The 18,576-nt window shown below is 36.7% G+C and overlaps 1 protein-coding gene across 1 annotated transcript; it reads right to left on the reverse strand.

Moving 5' to 3' along the window:
* Positions 1-1,356: 1,356 nt before the first annotated feature.
* Positions 1,357-16,096, reverse strand: LOC113351662 (protein TANC1-like). Its single transcript, XM_026595607.1, has 14 exons — positions 15,239-16,096; positions 14,700-14,759; positions 14,145-14,236; positions 8,833-8,898; positions 8,573-8,749; positions 6,226-6,357; positions 5,485-5,624; positions 5,264-5,347; positions 3,813-3,944; positions 3,295-3,447; positions 2,407-2,508; positions 1,671-1,841; positions 1,509-1,588; positions 1,357-1,399 (listed from the first exon to the last, which is right to left on the reverse strand). Exons 1-14 carry the CDS (start codon positions 15,331-15,333, stop codon positions 1,357-1,359), a joined length of 1,527 nt encoding a protein of 508 aa, XP_026451392.1. The 5' UTR covers positions 15,334-16,096.
* Between the last annotated feature and the right edge of the window lie 2,480 nt (positions 16,097-18,576).

Here is an 18,576-nt window from a genome sequence, read left to right on the forward strand (position 1 = left end):
GTTTGCTTCCATATTGTGCTATAGATTAGGTATACCACTCATTGATGAAGATAGTACTTGTCCCAGTTGCGGCAAAAAGATGGATACTTTTGGTGATAACGCGCTGCACTGTACTAAAGACGTTGGAATCAAATTACGTCATGATTTAGTTCGCGATGTGCTTGCAGATATATGTTTTAAATCTGGAGTTCCTACCCAGAAAGAAGCTGCTTTGGGATTTTTATCAGATAATGACAAAGATCTAAGACCAGCGGACATTCTTGTGCACAATTGGGAGAACGGTCAAGATGTGTGTTACGATGTGACGGGTGTCTCACCTTTCACAGGTGGTGGGGTTCGTACTTTTATACCTGGTGAAGCTATCTCCAACGCAGTTACCCGCAAATGCAGGATTACTTAGACAAGTGTTTGGCTCATGGTTACGGTTTTTATACTTTTGCTTTCACTACCTTAGGCGAACTGAATGATGATGATGTAGTCCTTCTAAAGAGGCTTAAAAATTGTTTGTCAAGCCATACCATGAATGGCAAAGTGGGTAGTTTTCTTTTTCACAGGATAGGTATTGCTATTCAGAAGGGAGTTGGAGACCAGCTTGTTGCTAGACTCCCAACCAGTTTCCTGTAAACTTCTCTTTTGATAAGTATCAAAAAAGAAAAAAAAAAATGTTGTCATCTCTTTAGTCTTTAGTGTAACCCATATTTTTATTAAATATAATCCATTTGAACACGGGGTTATTCAATTCCACCAAAGGTGTTTGAGATTGCTCCATTAATTGCCAGTCAAAAAGACAGAGGTTGGCCGATAAAGGTGTTTCAGTTCTGTTCTTGTACCATACTGAAGTTTTTCCATTGGAGATGATACAGAAGGCCCTTGAGATTCCCTACTTCAACTAGAATTGCTCATGAGAGAATAAAAGAAAAAAGATCATCGGCGAAAGGTAAATGTGACGCATTGGGAAGTTGAGAAGACCCTCATTTTTACAAAACACGATGTCATAACCAGCAGTAACGGCAGAAAAAGAATACTAGAAAATGTGCAACTTTAAAGCCAGTGGAAGCTGCAGTCAGACAATAACAACGCAATGTGTGTTCACGAACAGTGGCAATAAAGACTTGCACATCAAAAGTTATAACCTTCACATGGATTAGGAGATTTCATAACCCTAGATATAGATGTCCAACATGTCACACTCCTCATTGGTAAGTGGCACTAACCTAAGAATATACAAAATTGACTTTTCAGAAGTTTGAAGATAACTAATTCATCACTACAATCTCCTAGCTATATAGTAATTTGGGATAGTTTGATCAAGTGAGTAAATCTTTTCGTCATTTTAATGCTTTCACATCTACATTACTAAGCATTATCTTCTTCCACTTTGATATTTTCAACAGCTTTCCTGTAAAGAGACGAAACAATAATAGTATGAAGAAACAAAATAGATCCTTAAAGCTGAAAAATATCACATCAGGATTCTTAATGTTGGAAGTGAAAGTATCAACTTTTACTTATACGCATCTTTAAGCTCTCTGTTTCTTGAATCGAGCATCAAACTCTTATGAAAGGCATCTGCTGCATCATCATATCTCTGTGACAAAAAATGCAGCAGAACGTTAAAACTCGATGTTGTTTACTGGAGAGAATAAGGAAATTGAGGGGCAGATACTTACTTTCTGTATATTGAGCGCAACGCCTAACCTATAGTACACCTTAGGCCATTCAGGCCTTTCAATCATGCATTTAGTAGCATAGTCAAGCGCATTGGTTCCGTCACCTAGACGCGCATAACATGCACTCAAGTTGCATAGTACTGCTGGATCTTTTGGAAAAAGGATCAAGGCCTATTTCCATTACAAAAGAAGACAAAATCATTAAAGTAATTAACACAATAGGAAAAGGAGATGATGTTGAATCAGTTACTCAGAAGTATCCAGTCACTGGCCTGAAAAGTGAGGCTTCAACAATGTGTAATACAGCTAATAAATTTTCTAAGAGCCCAACTCTTCCTATAGGTCCATGTGCTACCAGAAAATCAGAACCAAATATGCTTAGATGTCAAAATCTATCAAAAGAATTGAGCAGATGACACCACACACAGAAACTAGTATAAGTTTTCATTGCAAAATTTGAAACCATAAAAGGTTTGACAAATTCAAATCATTACTTACAAAGGAAAATACATATAAAAGAAACTGTTATCCAGACACTATATGCTTATATGTTTTAAGTTAATGTGAGAACAGTTCAGTGGCTAAGAAACGGTTATAATACCAACAACGGTAGGGTTACTCACTCACTCCTTGGTCTTGATCCAAGAACATCCAATATATAAGTAACAAAGAAGGAAAATTATTTCCGTTTGAATACCATGCAAAAGCGCAAAGAATTTCACCGATTGGAAACTACCTCGTCGAAGAAATACTCTGCCAATAGATACTGCTCTGCCTGGAATGCATATCTTCCTATTGATTTTGCCTGATCAAATTTCTCCTTCATATAGACTTCCCTCTGCAAAAGACTTTCCAAAATTATTGATAAACTCACATCAAATTAGGGAATTCCAGTACATTCAAAGTTCGGAATTAGCGGATATACGTAAGAGATGTGAGATGGTAAAATTTAGTATCGGTGCACCATAACTAGAGAGTCAAACAGGTCCACCTGTCTAGTGACAGCCATAGACAGCCGAGCACGCTAACAACTCAGGTAAGCCCAGCAGCAGCCTGGCTTGCTATAGAGTGGGCATACCCCTTGGATAGCCTGTGTACATATTGTTCCGTTTTGGGGAAAACAAATTCTCGTGCGAGAGACAGTAAATAGAGTAGAACAATGTTTCATATTCAACTTCGAAGTATATGTAGCCATCTCAAAGTACGTGAATGAGACTCCATTACGGGGTGAACGAGCCTAAAACTCGACGCCATGCTCCACAGATAATTGTGTAGTTGAGGCAATAACACGATAGCAAAACTCGTATGTGGGCATGAGCCATATCATGGAGCCATACTTGCTTCTGAGAAAATGGTGGCGGCTTATTTAGTTTTCAATAACCAGGCAGTAGTGTTGTAGGTTTATAAGAAGTAGAACTACAAACTTGATGACTCGTACTGAAGGCATAGACTAGAAGGGAAGTCCGCTAGAGGTTTATGAACTGGTGGAAGGAAAAGATGAAGCTGTCAACGATTTTTATAAACGTAATGAAACAGAAAAACCCATTTGCTAAGTTACCGTGAAAGTAAGGAAATGAAGTCAAGTTAGACAACACAACGAGCATGTACGATATAAACGTCATACCTGCATCCTGTTTGCATCAGAATTAACATGCCTCATTAGTCCGGTAATGTTCCATTCAGGATAAGTTGGAAGACGAGATGTCACAGGAAAAAGAACCCCAACAATTGGATAATTGCAATTAAGAGCTGCAATTTCTAATGCTGTCGCCCCTGACTACGATGGATAACAGAAACAAAATTAGGTAAGAAACTATGTCATACAGCAAAACGTTTTAGTACTAACAAACAAGTTACTTATAGTTCTATTGCATCAAGGTCTAAAGCATTTGGGAAATACAAATTGCTTTCTTTCTTCAGTAGATATAACATAGATATAAAAACAAACATCAACTACCAAAGATATCTCATATAAGCCGTGAACTAATACCCAGGTCCCAGAGTAGTCAGTAAGGTACAGAATTTATGATAAAGTTGCAAGGACCTGCATAATCATCTATGTGTGGAGATAACACATACTCTCAGAAGATGCCAAAATTTGGACAAAAACGAAGCAAGTAGAAAAGTTTAATACAGCCGTACATTCACTTTATAATTTGGGTCTGCACCAGCTTCCAGTAAGCGTCTAATGCCATCCGCGCGGCCATCCACTGCTGCTGCTGCAAGTGCCAGAGGTGTTTGTCCATATAATACAGCATTCGGGTCATCGCCTGCCTATATATACATCGGAATTGGAGGGAGTTATTACATACTCCAGCATGGAAAAGCTGTGAAAGGTGAATATATATATATATATATACGGAAGATACATTTTGAAGATATTTTGATCAACACGTTACATCTTCCAGGAGATAATGGGATGAAAATTTACAGAAGCATTGGTTTCGCGAATGCCAAGTAATAAGATTGAGAGTTTTTCCAGACCTCCCAAACTATTACTCCCATTATCATGGTCCATAAGAATTACAAATTGTCACGTCCATGGGTACCATGAGGCGCCATACTAACCCTTTTAGTTTTTGTTCAGAATTTCAATACTAGTTCTGGGAGCTTGAATAACGAGATAACATAATATAAGAGAAACGAATGATCAAGCATAAAAAAAATGCTACATACATGGAAGCAATTGCACAAATCTAGTTGCAGCTAACAATGTTAACCTATTAATATTTGAAGAACTTGACAGAATACATAAAAGTATATTTTTTTAAAAAGGCAAAATTTAAAATAATTAGAAAAAAAAAATTACTGGCTGACCACAATTTTTGGTATCTAATTTCGCTTGTTAGCAGCTAGTAATAAGAAATAAGAATAACCTTTATGGTGAAATTGACAGCTTTGTTCACAAAAAGAAGAAAAACTTATGGTTCGGCACAAGGTCAAGCAGAGAAACACTGTATTTTGTTCACCACAATTCACCACATTCAGTTGGAACAACATTTAGATTACTATAACTGAATCCAAATGAACCAGATAGACAAGGCTTTCTACAAGGTCAAAATAGAAAAAATACAACTAATGACATGCCTCATATAGTTAAAAACAAATAAACAATGATGACCCGGGAAACAATAAATATCTGACTTGAAAGACAAAAACCACCACTTCAGAGAAAGAATTTTGGAAAACTGGAATACTTGTACATCAATTTTTGTAGTCAGAAATTCACTACTCAAGTCTAAAATTTGAGATCGCGGGTAATACGCGAAACAAAAATCAAAAAAACAAATGCTTTGAAGTAAACCCTGTTAGATGTGGGCCAAAGAAGTAAATAGTAAAAATTCTCAACAATTTTTTTTGAAGCATGAAAATGTATCGATGAACTAGTGAGTTATTACACGAGGGAATGTCATGCCCAGAGTGTCGTTTATTACAATTAGAAAATTCTCAACAATATAAATGTACTAATGGTAATTGCCTTTTCTGGTTTATGAAGGAACATATAGTTACGAACTTACAACTTCTGGATCATGACTTAGTCTGAGTAAGCAAAAAAAACATTGTACCACCAGAGGGTTTAGGAATTTTGTTACCTGTAGTAAAAGTTCCACACATTCCCATGACTTTCTTAAAATTGCTGAAATTAGTGGCCTACCCTGACTGCTAACAACATTAGGCTGCATGGTAAAATAAAATTAATTAAGTTTGACAACAATTGAATCAGCTGACATTTTAAGGACATGTTAGTTTTTCTTCATGATCGACCACTTTACAGACGAAATCTCTTCAACACCAGCAGAAGAACCCAACTTACATTTGCACCGTGATCCAACAATACTTTAACGGCATTCTGGTGACCTTCAACAACAGCATAGTGAAGGGCAGTGCCAGCTCTAGTTGCAACATCTATGTGAACACCTCTTGAAAGTAACAAGGTTATAATATTTGTATCACCTACAGATAATACCTCATAAGAATTGCATGCTTAATTCCATTTTATACAAATAAAGATTTTTGGTAAGAAGTTAAGAAACATCTTACTGTTACTCGGACTTCATATCCTACTTCGAGGAAGTATAGGCTCTAGACAGGTCTAGTGAAAACTACACCAAATGGAGTATATCGCCATGGTTCAATTATATACACATTGATCTTAACATCCATATCACGGTGTAAGATTAGGATGGCTCATTAGTCAGTAGTAGGCCGACTATCAAGGCAGGCAAGGAGAACATTTTAACTACGACATCCTTTTGGTTGGCTATTAATTAACTGATCCAACAAATTGGCCAGGGCAGGACCTCATTAACAGGAAATCTAATCCTAGCATGTAGCAGGGTCTACTAGTAAATAAGAGATCACATACGGGAACTAGTAACCTAATTCACTTAATGAGGTAGATCTGTCAGTGTTTCCAGATAAGTGAAATTTTTAACGCAGCCACAACTTTCTGTAATAAGTAAATATAAGGTGTAATTAAATTTTAAACTTGAAGGCACCAACGAAGGTCTACTATCTAGCTGAAGACTGAAAGTACCATCCAGAGAGGGAGTACCTTTCACAGCAGCACAATGTAAAGGAGTGAAATTCATATCATCTGATGCATCAGCATTGACACCGTTTTCAAAAAGATATCTAAATGTGTCCAAATGGCCATTCAAAATTGCAGTATACAAGGGTGTGATACCTGTTAAATACATATAACAAAGAGACATATCTACTTCATAACCACAATAGCAAATTATGAACAGTCTAAACGAAGATGAATCTCTCATATTTCGGACCACTATGAACCAAAAAAAAACTACCCAAACCAATTCTATATTCTTCAGATTTCATCAGCATAAAAACCAATTGAGAAGCAGCATATCATTCCTGAAACGAGACAAAATCTCTAACAGGGGTTAGTCGTGGGAGAGTTCGAGAGATTTTAATGTATTTAGGTTTTCTCCTGTTAGTCCTGAGGGAGTTTGAGGGAGTCTCTCCAAATCTCCGTTAGTCGTGGAGGAGTTTAGAGGAGTCTCCTAAACTCTCTAGAAAACACCTGTTAGTTGCTGGGGAGTTTAAAAAAATCTCTTGAACTCCCTGTTAGTCATAAAACCCTACAATACTAGGGAGTTGGTTGCTTTGGGGAGTTCGAAGGAGTTTTTAGTGTATTTTGGTCTCACAACAGATCTCTCAAAAGAGTAGAGATTTGGGAAGGAGTTTGGTGCGTAGAAAACCATAGGAGAAAGAAGAGGAAACGTTTTTTTCCAGGTATGTATTTTTTCTTCTTTGATCTCCATGATTGTTTATGATAGTTTGATTTGTGTACTATTTTGATTGTTTTTCATATCTTTGATCCCCATGATTATTTATTTTGATTGTGTGTATAGTTTTTTTTTGTGGGTACTCTCTCTCTGTCAAAACCCTAATTTGTGGTTCAAAAGATCTTGGTAAGAAATTGCATGATTTGATTATAATGATATCTTTAAATTCAACCGTTGGAATATGATGAAATTTGAGTATGTCGTAGTTTACCTTGTTATAGAAGTACAATAAAAATTTTACGCGGATCAGGTCACGTTTGCTACTGCAAAGCTTGCACAATATATGACTATGGTCTGCTGAGTTTAAATCCCGAATAGGGGACTGATTCCTATTTATCTCATTCTCCGCTTATCGGACAAAGCTGAAATTTTAGTATGATGTTTGTATATATGAAGGTTTCCTACTGTAGAAATTTCATGAAGTTCTGATCACTTTAGGTACACCAAAGTGTGAGAAATCCGGAACTGAATTCTGTATGCACGTATTGAAAGTAATCGGGTTCTGAGTAATGTATCTTTTTAATGAACCGTTGGAATGCTATGATGTTTGAGTGTGTTGTGGAATATTGAGTTGTAAGTGTACCGTAAAAATTTCAAGAGGATCTGGTAAGTATTAGTACTGCAAAGATTGGACAATCTGAAACTGTGTTTCGGTGAAACAGAATTCCTTTACAACTATCTTCATAATTTGTTATGTCATCATGCATTAATTGGCTTGCTACTTTGCATGGGTGTCATTGAGAATCAATATCACTTGTTAAGTCCTCTTATTTAGGCACATACTTCTCTTCTATTCTATATGCCAAAGTTCAATACAGTGGTGTACTTCATTCCGTATTGGCGTGTTTTAGCCAATTCATACGAAAAAGGCTAAAGATTTTATTTAACATGCGTCATGCTTCTTTGAGGAATGTAGTTGAAAGATTGTTCGGTGTTGTGAAGTCTCGTTTCTTGATCTTTCAGTCTCAACCTCCATTTCCGTATCAGGTGCAAGCAGAGATAATGACAGCTTGTGCAGGCCTACACAACTTCTTACGAAAAGAATGTCGTTCAAATGAGTTTCCGGTCGAGGAAGAGGAAGATAGCCATCCATCAACGCTTGTAAATGACGATGAAATTTTGACACAACAAACTCAAGAACAACAACGTCAAGAAGCTAATGCATGGAGAAAGAGTATAGCGGATGATATGTGGGAAAATGTTCGTGAACAAAGGGAGTTAGAATTGTATGGAGACCGTTAAATTGAAGGGAAAAAAAATTATCTCGTTGCACAAAATAACATACTATTGATACAGAGATATGATCATTTTCATTTATTTTTTCCTTTTGATTAAAGATCAATGTTATTTGCAAATAAGGGTTTATTGTTTCTTAAAAGAGAATGAGTTAGGAGTGAACTCTCTCAAACTCCCCCAAACTCCCTCTAATAAACTCTCTCAAACTCCCTACATTCCCCCAAACTCCCTGAACTCAAAAACACAAAACTCTCTCAAACTCTCTCAAAATCCCTGAGATTTAAAATACACTCAACTCCCCCGAAATCACTCGAGGACTAACCCCCCGTTAGTATTTCATAAAGAGAGACATAATACCACTTTTATCTTTGGAATTCACATCAAGTTTCAAAGTCTCGAGCAAGTATTTGCAAACGTTTAAACTTCCTCCTTCAGCAGCAATATGAAGAGATCCTTGTCCACATTCATCTACAGCCTTTGCGATCGATTTCTCTACTGCAATCCCTTCGCCTTTAGCATGATCTAAAGCCAACCCTAAAAAACAACCAAATCAAAATCAAATAAAACAGTATAATAAAATTAAACAAATAGATAAAATTATACACTATTTTTCTTACTCTTGAAACGATTGAGTTTGCCAGTGTAAGCAGCAGGAAACAACTCAAAATGTGGTGAGCTCGAGTCTGCATAAAAAAATTAGGGAAATTATTTTAAAGATTATTCTCGTAAGGGTACGTTAACTATATGTCCCTACTTTTGACACTCAATAACTATATCCTTATACAACAATAAATATGTTTTTACTTTTTAATAACCTTATCCATTTAAAATTTGATTACCTTAATACCCTCACCCATATAATATTTTTCTTTATTTCAAAATGGAACAAATTTTTTCCACTACCACTTCACTATCACCATTAGAACCACCACCACCAGCATTCAACTACCATTCCACCACCACCGTTCAACAACAACCACCACCATTACACCACCAACATTCCTCCACCACCACTAATCCGTCGCCGCCACCACCACTAGTTCGTCGTCGCCGCCACCACCGCCGCCGCCGCCACTAGTTCAGATATTTTTGTATCAACAACAGTAGTTGATCCAAATAAAAATAGAACCAATAGTAGAAGTTGATCCAGTTTAGGGGATCAACAACGATAGTTGATCCAAAAAAAAAGGATCAACAGTGGAAGTTGATCCAATTTAGTGGATCAACAATGAAAGTTGATCCATGTCAATGTAGTGAACTTGGCGTTAGTCGAACACGCATCATCTGACATGGAGTCAGTCATGCTACCATTGCACCACAAGTTCAACATTGGAAGAAATTTACATGATTTAAACTACAAAGCATGATTTAAGCTACAAGCATGATTATACTTATCCAAGGAAATATTGTCAACAATAGGAGTTGAAAGGATCAACAATAGTAGTTGATCCCATAAAAAATTGGGTCAACAACAGGAATTGATCCCATAGATGGATCAATAACCATAGTTGATCCCATAAAAAATTGGGTCAACAACAGGAGTTGATCCTATAAAATGGATCAACAACAACAATTAATCCCATAAAAACATAAACACCATTCAAAGCAACATTTATCACTGCCCTAACATCCACCACCACTGCCGCAAAACTTAAACAACCACCAGCACAACTATACCTTCTACCACCATCAAAAACATTCAACAAAAATACAATTATAATACAATCATTACCACCAACCTAAAAAAAGGCGCCAACAACAGTAGTTGATCCAATAAAAATTGGATCAACAATAGGAGTTGATCCAATAAACGGGATCAACAACAGTAGTTGATCCAATAAAAACTGAAGTAAGTAGGTTAATGAAAGGACAATTGTTATACCTGGAACACCATCAACATATTGAACTCGATCTCGAACACAGATTCAAACCTCCATTAAAAATAGCACCAATAGTTCCCATCACCAAATGTGACCCAAATCAAACAAAAACTTCATCTCCTTTGTTAATCTAACTCGATCCCAATCTTAATTTCATCTTAGGAACCCTAATTTCATATTTCGTTCTTCAATCTCCCAGTTTAGATTTCACAACAGCAAAACTTATTAACTTTAATAGATCTATTGATAGCGGTTGCGGAGGTAACGGAGGTGATGGTGCTGGTTTTGGTGGAGGAACTCGAGATGATGATGATTCTTTGATAATCTAACTCGATCCCAATCTTAATTTCATCTCAGGAACCCTAAATTCACCTTTCGTTCTTCAATAACTCAGTTTAAATTTAACAACAACAAAATATATTGACCTTAATATATCTGTTGATAACGGTGGCGGAGGTAACGGAGGTGGTGGTGCTGGTTGTGGTGGAGGCGATCGAGATGGTGTTAGTGATGGGAACGATGAAGATGGTGGTGGCGACGGAGATGAAGACGGTGAGGACGAGATGAAGATGCTGGTTCGTGTTTTGCTGAGAAGTAAAGAAGGAAGGGCGTGGAATTGATACATAAAGGATAAATATGAAACCATGAAAATAACTTTTTTTGATAAAATTTCAATTATGCCACTAGGGACATATATAAAGTCTGTTAGGGATATTTGTGAAGTCCCATCAAAAGGAGGGACAATAGTTCAATTTCCACTTCTCATAAAGAATTTTAAAATGAGAATGGAGCAGACCTAGTGAAAATTCCATAGCTTGTAAAAACTTCGATTTTTGAACTCCAAATGGAAAATCATGAAATGAAGATCAAAGCTAAGAAGACGGTGAAATCGAAGAAGACGAACATCTTGATGAGGGTTTAGAGGGTTTTATGATGCTTCTCTCTTCTCTTGGAAATATAAAAAGTGCGCGGGGAGTGACGATACGACACAGAGCTAGGTAGCCATTACTCACTAACCACGTCGTCAGTTGACCGGTCGTGCTAAATCAAAGCATTCTGACATCTGAGGTTTGAATATAAGCATCGCAGTCATGCGACCCATAAGAAACGATATTTTCTAACTTAAATTTGAACTGCCTTCCTTTAGGCCGGTTCCTATGGAAAATGGCTAACCCACCCATTTGCCATGCCAGCTGGCCTGGCAAACTGCACACGCCACTATGGGGAAATGAGTAAACGGTCGAGTTTCCACCTACCGGTCGATACTACACCGTTAGAGGTTTCTTTGCGACCACCAGGTGTAGACTAAATCGCTAGAGGTGTAATCTAGACCGTTACCGGTCTAGTCTCAACCGTTCGGTGGATTTGAAATCTCCAACGACTCTTTCTCCGCCGCTATAAAAATGACAAAAAATCACACCAAAATTACACCAAATTTTTTACACAATTTTTTTTTATTTTTTTATCTTATTATCTTTCAAAATGGCAAAGTTTGAATCCCAATTTGACTTGGCTACCCAACTTGATTTTTCTGGAATGGTGCTTGAATCTGCTCTTAATAAGATATGTGAAGGTTTTAAGGGTACATTAATTAAATACCCTTAGTTTTCATACTCTACAAATATACCCCTACCATATAATAAATATAACCCTTACCTTATCCACTTAGAGATAGATTACATTAACACCCTTTATTATATAATTTTTTCTTATATTATAACACAAACATAATTCTTCGTTCAAAAAAAATAAATCTCTCATTTCTCCGCCACCAGTTTACCACCATCACCTCCAACTCCACCACCACCACCACCACCGCCACCAGTCCACCACCACCACCACCGCCACCAGTCCACCACCACAACCACCACCACCTCCCACTCCACCGAAACCACTAGCAGCACCACCACTGCACTGCTTCCACCACCACCGTCGCTAGTCCACCACCACCGCTGATGGTATCAACAACTGAAGTTGATACCTGGAACAAAAATTAGAAAATAATAATAATAAAAAAGGATAATTAGACTTTGGTACTCAGGTTTTGCCCAAGACTAGGCTTTGGTCTAACATTTGTCCAACGTTAGGGCTTGGTACCTGGACTAGACGTTGACCCAAATTGACTGTTTATGACCAGACTTAATTAATTTTATAAAACAAAAATTCAGAGTTTACAATTATGCCCTGAAGTGGCTCCATAATCTAACGGCCTTGATCAAACAATTAGCTTACAGATAGTGATAAAATATCATAAACCCTAAGATCCCCAACTTTCTCTTCTTCTTCCACGTCCAATATCAATTTTTTCCGCCTCCAACACAAACTGGTAACCAGACTTAGGTTCCCATATCATCGTTCTTCAGATTGCAGTCACAATTTCTTCAAATTACTCTCTCAAATCCAGAAAACAAAGCATCAGTTTACTGAATCGAACATACCAAATTACCCCAACCAATTTCTGAATCAAACAATACTGAATAAATAAATCGAAATCCCAATTTCGCTGAATCGAAATACCAATTCCTCGATCAAAAAAATACCCTTATTTTCTGAATCAAATCACAAACCAAATTTTTGAATTGAAACCCTAATTTTACTGAATCAAAACCCTAATTTCATTAAATGGAAATCCAATTTTGTGGTTGATTTTTTTGAACTGGTGTTGGTTATGGATTGGGAGGTATAGATGATTGAACGAGATTAAATTCCTTGCTCATGTTGAGAAGAAGACAACATGGAAGGATTGTATGGTTCTGAAGTGGAGGGCGTGTTACTATCTTCCATCTACAGCGATCGAAGATGGGTTTGATGGAGGATGAGCTGGTGTTGCTGTTATAATGGGGGACGATTTTTTTCTTCTCTCTTGATGATAGAGGAGGCGACAACGATTTGGAGAAGGAGAAGCAGGTGAATGAAAGAATTAGGGTTAACATTGAATGGTTGGTGTGTAAATCTTTTAGAGTGAAGGATATAACTGTAATCTCATTTAATAATTGAATTTTAAATAATTATGAAACGGAAGTGAAAAACTAAGCAGTCAACGTCTGGTCCATGTACCAAGCACTAACATTGGACAAATGTTAGACCAAAGCCCTAGTGTTGGGCAAAACCTGGGTACTAAACGCCAATTATCCCTAAAAAAAATTATATGTTATCAACATCCGATGTTGACCCCCAAAATTAAAAATTCAAAAAAATATTCAGAGTATGTATGGTCTCAACAACCAAAGTTGGTCCCAAAATCTGGTATCAACAACCAAAGTTAGTCCAAAAAAAAATCAGAAAATAATATGGTGTCAACAACCGAAGTTGATCCCAAAAATATGGTGTCAACAACCATTGTTGACCCAATACATTATCTAGTATCAACAACCAAAGTTGATATCAAAATTAAGAATTTAGGAAAGTGTATATGGTGTCAACAACTAAAGTTGATTCCAAAATATGGTGTCAACAACCAATGTTGACCCCAAAAATTTGACATATTCAAATAAGTGAACCTGACGTGAATCGAACACGCATTTTCTGACTAGAGTCAGTTGTGATACCATTACACCACAGATTCTTTTAATGTAACTATTTCCATGTTTCTGCAATTCAAGATATTGGCTTGCAAAATCTCTTAAATACAGAGACAACACTTAATTGCTTATGTCAGTGTTGGAGACTATAGGAAAGGAAAAAGTAGTATAGAATGAAACTATGACAACATTGGTGTAATTACTTACAAATTGACTGGTAAGAAAGCTAAACGGATATTAAGCATAGCAAAGAATCTTGTGAAATTCAAAAGGGAATGGATGAGATTCACCTCTGTTTGGGTCAGGTCTGCATGTATACAATCGATCCTAATATTGTCAAAACGCTCGTTTCTTGCTTTGGACAAACACTAGTACAGGTAGGTTCAAACTCTACAGACACATTTCAGATACACCTAGAATTAGTTTGGGGGTGATCTTATTAAATCACTGATGCATGACACAGAAAACAAACCATAACTAATTAAGTTAGCACCGTCTAAAGAAAAGCAAGTAAATAAAATACTATACCTCCGCCAAAACTTTGTCGAGTAGCAAACACCTTACATTTTTCAGATCCAGTGAAAACAAGTTTTTGTTTAATCAATTCTGACGCAGAATTCCTGTTCCACGAAGCAGAGACTTTAGCATAAAGGCTTAATATGGGTCTCCCAACTAAAAAAGGTGCTTTCAATGTTCCCCACAAAAACTAATCAATATCTAGCTATATTACAAGAATCCAACAATACTCAAGGAAAGGTATATCTGTCCCGTGCTTGCAAGAACATGACCAGTATGTCTTATATATTAAATGTTCTAAAAATCTTATCATCATTCAAATTTTGCCAGAAAGCATTCCAAATGATCTCTGGTCCACATTTTGATTTATACGTCAGTTATAAGAAGAAAAGAATACAAGATCCATCCAACCTACACCACCATCAATGTATTCTACATTTGTACTATGCCATCAAATGATAATGATGCCTTCTAGAAGTTTGCCTCTAAGTCATATTAGATTACTAACATCGGTATTCTCGGTCGTTTAAACCACACTCAGATATAATAGTTGCTTCTAATACTTACTTCCATCCAAGAATAACTCGAACTGCGTCGTGCATGATGGATCGGGCTAGGTACACCACTCTGAAAAAATAAAAAAAATAGGATTATTTAAGGATTTGAGCATGCTATGACCACCAAATAAATTTGCTTAATAAATCCAAGCTCTAATAGCTTGTCAGACTCATCCAGGACAAGGTACGCCACTCTGCAAAAACCAAAATAGGTCACTGATAAATTTCATAAGTATGAGACTGCTATTTCTTGGCGTGCTAGTTATATATTGCTAGCTTGTTTTCATTCATAAACACCAGAAGTATATCAACGATAAAACATACACTATTTTACCAGAGAAATTAAGTTATAAACTCCTCATAACATGTATGTAACCTTGCTATAATAAGTTCTGGTACGTGTAATTCTAATATCCGGGATCAGAAACATTGGTACGCTACTGGTGATATATACATGAATGTGCCATATTTTAGATATTTATGAAGATGCAGCAGACGCTTAACTATTTTTATCATTAGCCACACAAAATAAATAGATACAAACAATACCTGCTTAGATTAAGCTTTCTTTTCCAGATAGCGAACTGTAAGTGACGAGGTGTAGATACAAGAATGTCACAACACATTTTTTTTAAAGTCACCATTTGTCACAAGTTCTTTGGTCATCAACTTAATGTAAAATCCCCTTCCTTTAGCCAACTTTCTGCACTCTGGTTGTCTGAGCAACTAATTCTCACCTTGGGCAATAGATTACAGCTTAAACTCCATCCATAATCCAATCTCACCTCCTCCACCACTACCAACTACAGTTCCACCAACAATAATCCCCTCGAATTCCGACTTTACCTCCAAACCCCATTAAAAAACCACAAAATAATTGTTATTATTAACAACACCTTCCACCACCACCACCAGGTCAACCACCACCACTACAACATCAATATTATAAATTTAAAATAAACAATTTCTACAAATACGATGAAATTAAAATTAGGATCGGAACCCAAATCTGAAATAAAGTTGAATAATACCAGTTTCAGAATCAACAATCTCGAGCTCAATTCATTCGAAATAAACGAAGAAATCAAATTGCAGTTGAATCAAAACAAATTAAAATTCCAAAATATCTGCAATCAAATTAAAAATCATCCAAACTGCATCAGTACCTGACTTCAATGAATCGAACATGCAAAGATCTCTTTCAATCTCCAGCTCGAATTATGAAATCGAAAACCAAAAAATCAAATTCGTCGATCTCTGAATCTGGAAACTCAATCATTAACCTAAGAAGATGAAGAAAAATAAATATAGGTTGAAAATCGAACACAAACATGGTGATAGATCTGCTGCTAGTGGAGGCCGTGTTAGTGACGGCGGCAGAGGTGGTGGTGGTAGTTGCAGAGGTGCTGGTGGTGGTCAACAGAGAAGGAGAGATAGAAATAAAATTTTGATTCGAAAGTTAAAGGGGAAGGGTAAATATGGAAAGAAAAAAGAATGTTAATGGACCCGAATGGATTTATAGCCTATTAACCTAGTTTAATTGGGGCCATAACTTCTAATTGAGGGCGATGTATTACAGGACAAAAAAGGTCACCCAATCCTAATTTGGGTCATCCTTAAAAAAATATTTTTTAAATGGCAAAACTGCCCTTATATGATTAGTATTAGGAATTAATTAGTTTGATTAGTGTGGTAAGTGTATTTAGATTAAAATATGATTTTAGGAAAAAAAATTGTGGAAAATGTGTTTTATGTGTTTTATGTGTTGAGAAGAAGAGGAGTTTTGAGAGGAAAACCTAGGGTTTTTACAAATGAGTGATTCAAGTGGAGGGAATGAGATTGGTGAAGCTTCAAATAACAACAATGATTGTGTTGATGGTAAGATTGTCTCAACTAATGATATGGGTTGATGTTTGATGAGGATATGTTGATAGAGGAACGCATGAACAGTGGTTGGAATGAAGATCCCATTGCTCAAGATGAAGGAACCAACACTCAAAATGAGGAACCCCAAGGCCAAAACAATCAGGTAAACTTCCTGTACTCTTCAAATTGTCTGAATGGTGCTCCAAGTGGTCGATTCATGGCCACCATTGAAACATCCAGTGTTAGGGTCGTTATAGTCGGGTGTAGGATAAACTAACGACTCTCTGTAGTCGTCAGCCTTTTTGAGATTATTTTGACGACTTTCACCTGCAACTTTTACATGCTATGAAAAATCGTTAGCGTTTGATAAACACTGACGACTCTTTCATCTAGGTCACGCAGAGTCGTTAACTTTTTTCTTTTAATGTTGCCGACTCTAAAGCCAAAACTTCCTGTAAATAGAACAACAAGGGTCGTCATAAATTTAGTTATATTTACTGACGACCCTATGAATTTTTTTTGTAGTCGTTAGGTTGGATAGTTATATATATTAACGACTCTTGGGCTGGAATATCATATTTTTTGATTTCGTAGAATCATTTCATTGATTCATAAAATGGATACATCTTGCATAGCATTACATTGAAGGAAATGAAATAAAATAGATGATAACAGTGCACTTATACACTTAATCATATATGGCGTAGTTATACCTAGTTCCTTCCAAGATAAAGTAGCAATCGTGGAGCTCAAACTTTTCCCCACGAAGCTCCTCATAATAGCGATACACCTTCCCCAACTGAAAATGAAAATATACTTAGTTGATATCGATCAAAGCTTTTTATAAGTTTTAGATCTTGTTCAAATACTTACTCTTACAACACTCAGCATATCCGGAAAGGCTTCCCTAACAACCTTAAGTTCTCTTTTCAAAACATCACACTCGAATTGTATCTTCTTGAAGCGTTCCTTGACTTGTTTCAAAGACCTTGAGTTGCAATTTCCGTCCAACGCCACAAAAACGATGAATACGCGGTTCCACCAAGCATCCGATGTTTCATCAGTGTCTTTGTCTAGACTTTCAAAGTGGTTAGTGACTGTTTTCCAAGCTCTTGTAATGGCACAATTCTCTTCATTAGTGAATGGAGTCATGATGTTTCTCTTTTTTTTGCTCTTAAATGGTAATTAAATGAGAAGGAGAAGAGGAGGTTGATAATTAGGGTTTTGATATGGAATAGGTGAGATATGGGCCTCTATATATAGAATGGAGCGACCAAACTGCCTCAACCACATTTGGTTGAGTTAAATTCAAAAATAAATGCAACCACTAACATGAATCGTTAATCCGTAAATATTAAAACCAAACGACTCTTCATATGTACCAGAGAACGACTCTTAGAGTCGTTATTTTATATGTATACAAGGTGACGATTCAAGGTGAAAACTGGGCAGAGTTGGTTATATCTATCAATGTAGAGTCGTCACTTTATAAAAAGAGTCGTCATATATCGAGAAAAGGGTCGTTTGTCTACAGAAAATCTTGGTGACGACTTAAAGAGTCGTTCACCTGTAAATTATGCTGACGACTGTCTGGGTCGTCATATTAACATCTTATAGAGTGACGACCCTATACTGATTTTGTTGTTCTTTTTCTGTAGTTGGTTGTACGGGTGAGCTCTCAACCTGAACCCCTCGACACTGTCGGCCCGGATACCTCCCAAGCATATATGACCGATTTGGTACGTTTTTATTGTTTGAGTCAATGTATATCCATACGAAAATTGTTTAATTAGTGTTTTATAATAACGTGTTATTTGTTTAATGTAGACGTGGAAAACAAAGGCTGAGGTCAAGGAATGGATTATTTCCAAGGCAAAATAGAATATGTGCGTAACTGTTCAAAGCAAACACGTTGATTGTAAGCAAATGGAGATGGTATGCGAGAGAGCGGGGGATAAGGAAGAAAGTCACAAAGGGAAGAACTACAAGTATGTGAAGAAGACGACGAGGGTCTACAAAAC

The sequence above is a fragment of the Papaver somniferum genome, chromosome 1 (genome assembly GCF_003573695.1).
Source record: "Papaver somniferum cultivar HN1 chromosome 1, ASM357369v1, whole genome shotgun sequence".
NCBI classification, from domain to species: Eukaryota; Viridiplantae; Streptophyta; class Magnoliopsida; order Ranunculales; family Papaveraceae; genus Papaver; species Papaver somniferum.

What these genes read in the sequence shown, in the direction of transcription:
- LOC113351662 (XM_026595607.1), bottom strand. Translation starts at nt 15,333, where the DNA reads ATGGTGACTTTAAAAAAAATGTGTTGTGACATTCTTGTATCTACACCT. An exon ending in GTGTGGAACTTTTACTACAG is followed by an intron (nt 3,945 to 5,263) that starts GTAACAAAATTC and finishes ATGTATATATAG; the next exon opens with GCAGGCGATGACCCGAATGC. An exon ending in CTGATGCAAACAGGATGCAG is followed by an intron (nt 2,509 to 3,294) that starts GTATGACGTTTA and finishes AGTCTTTTGCAG; the next exon opens with AGGGAAGTCTATATGAAGGA.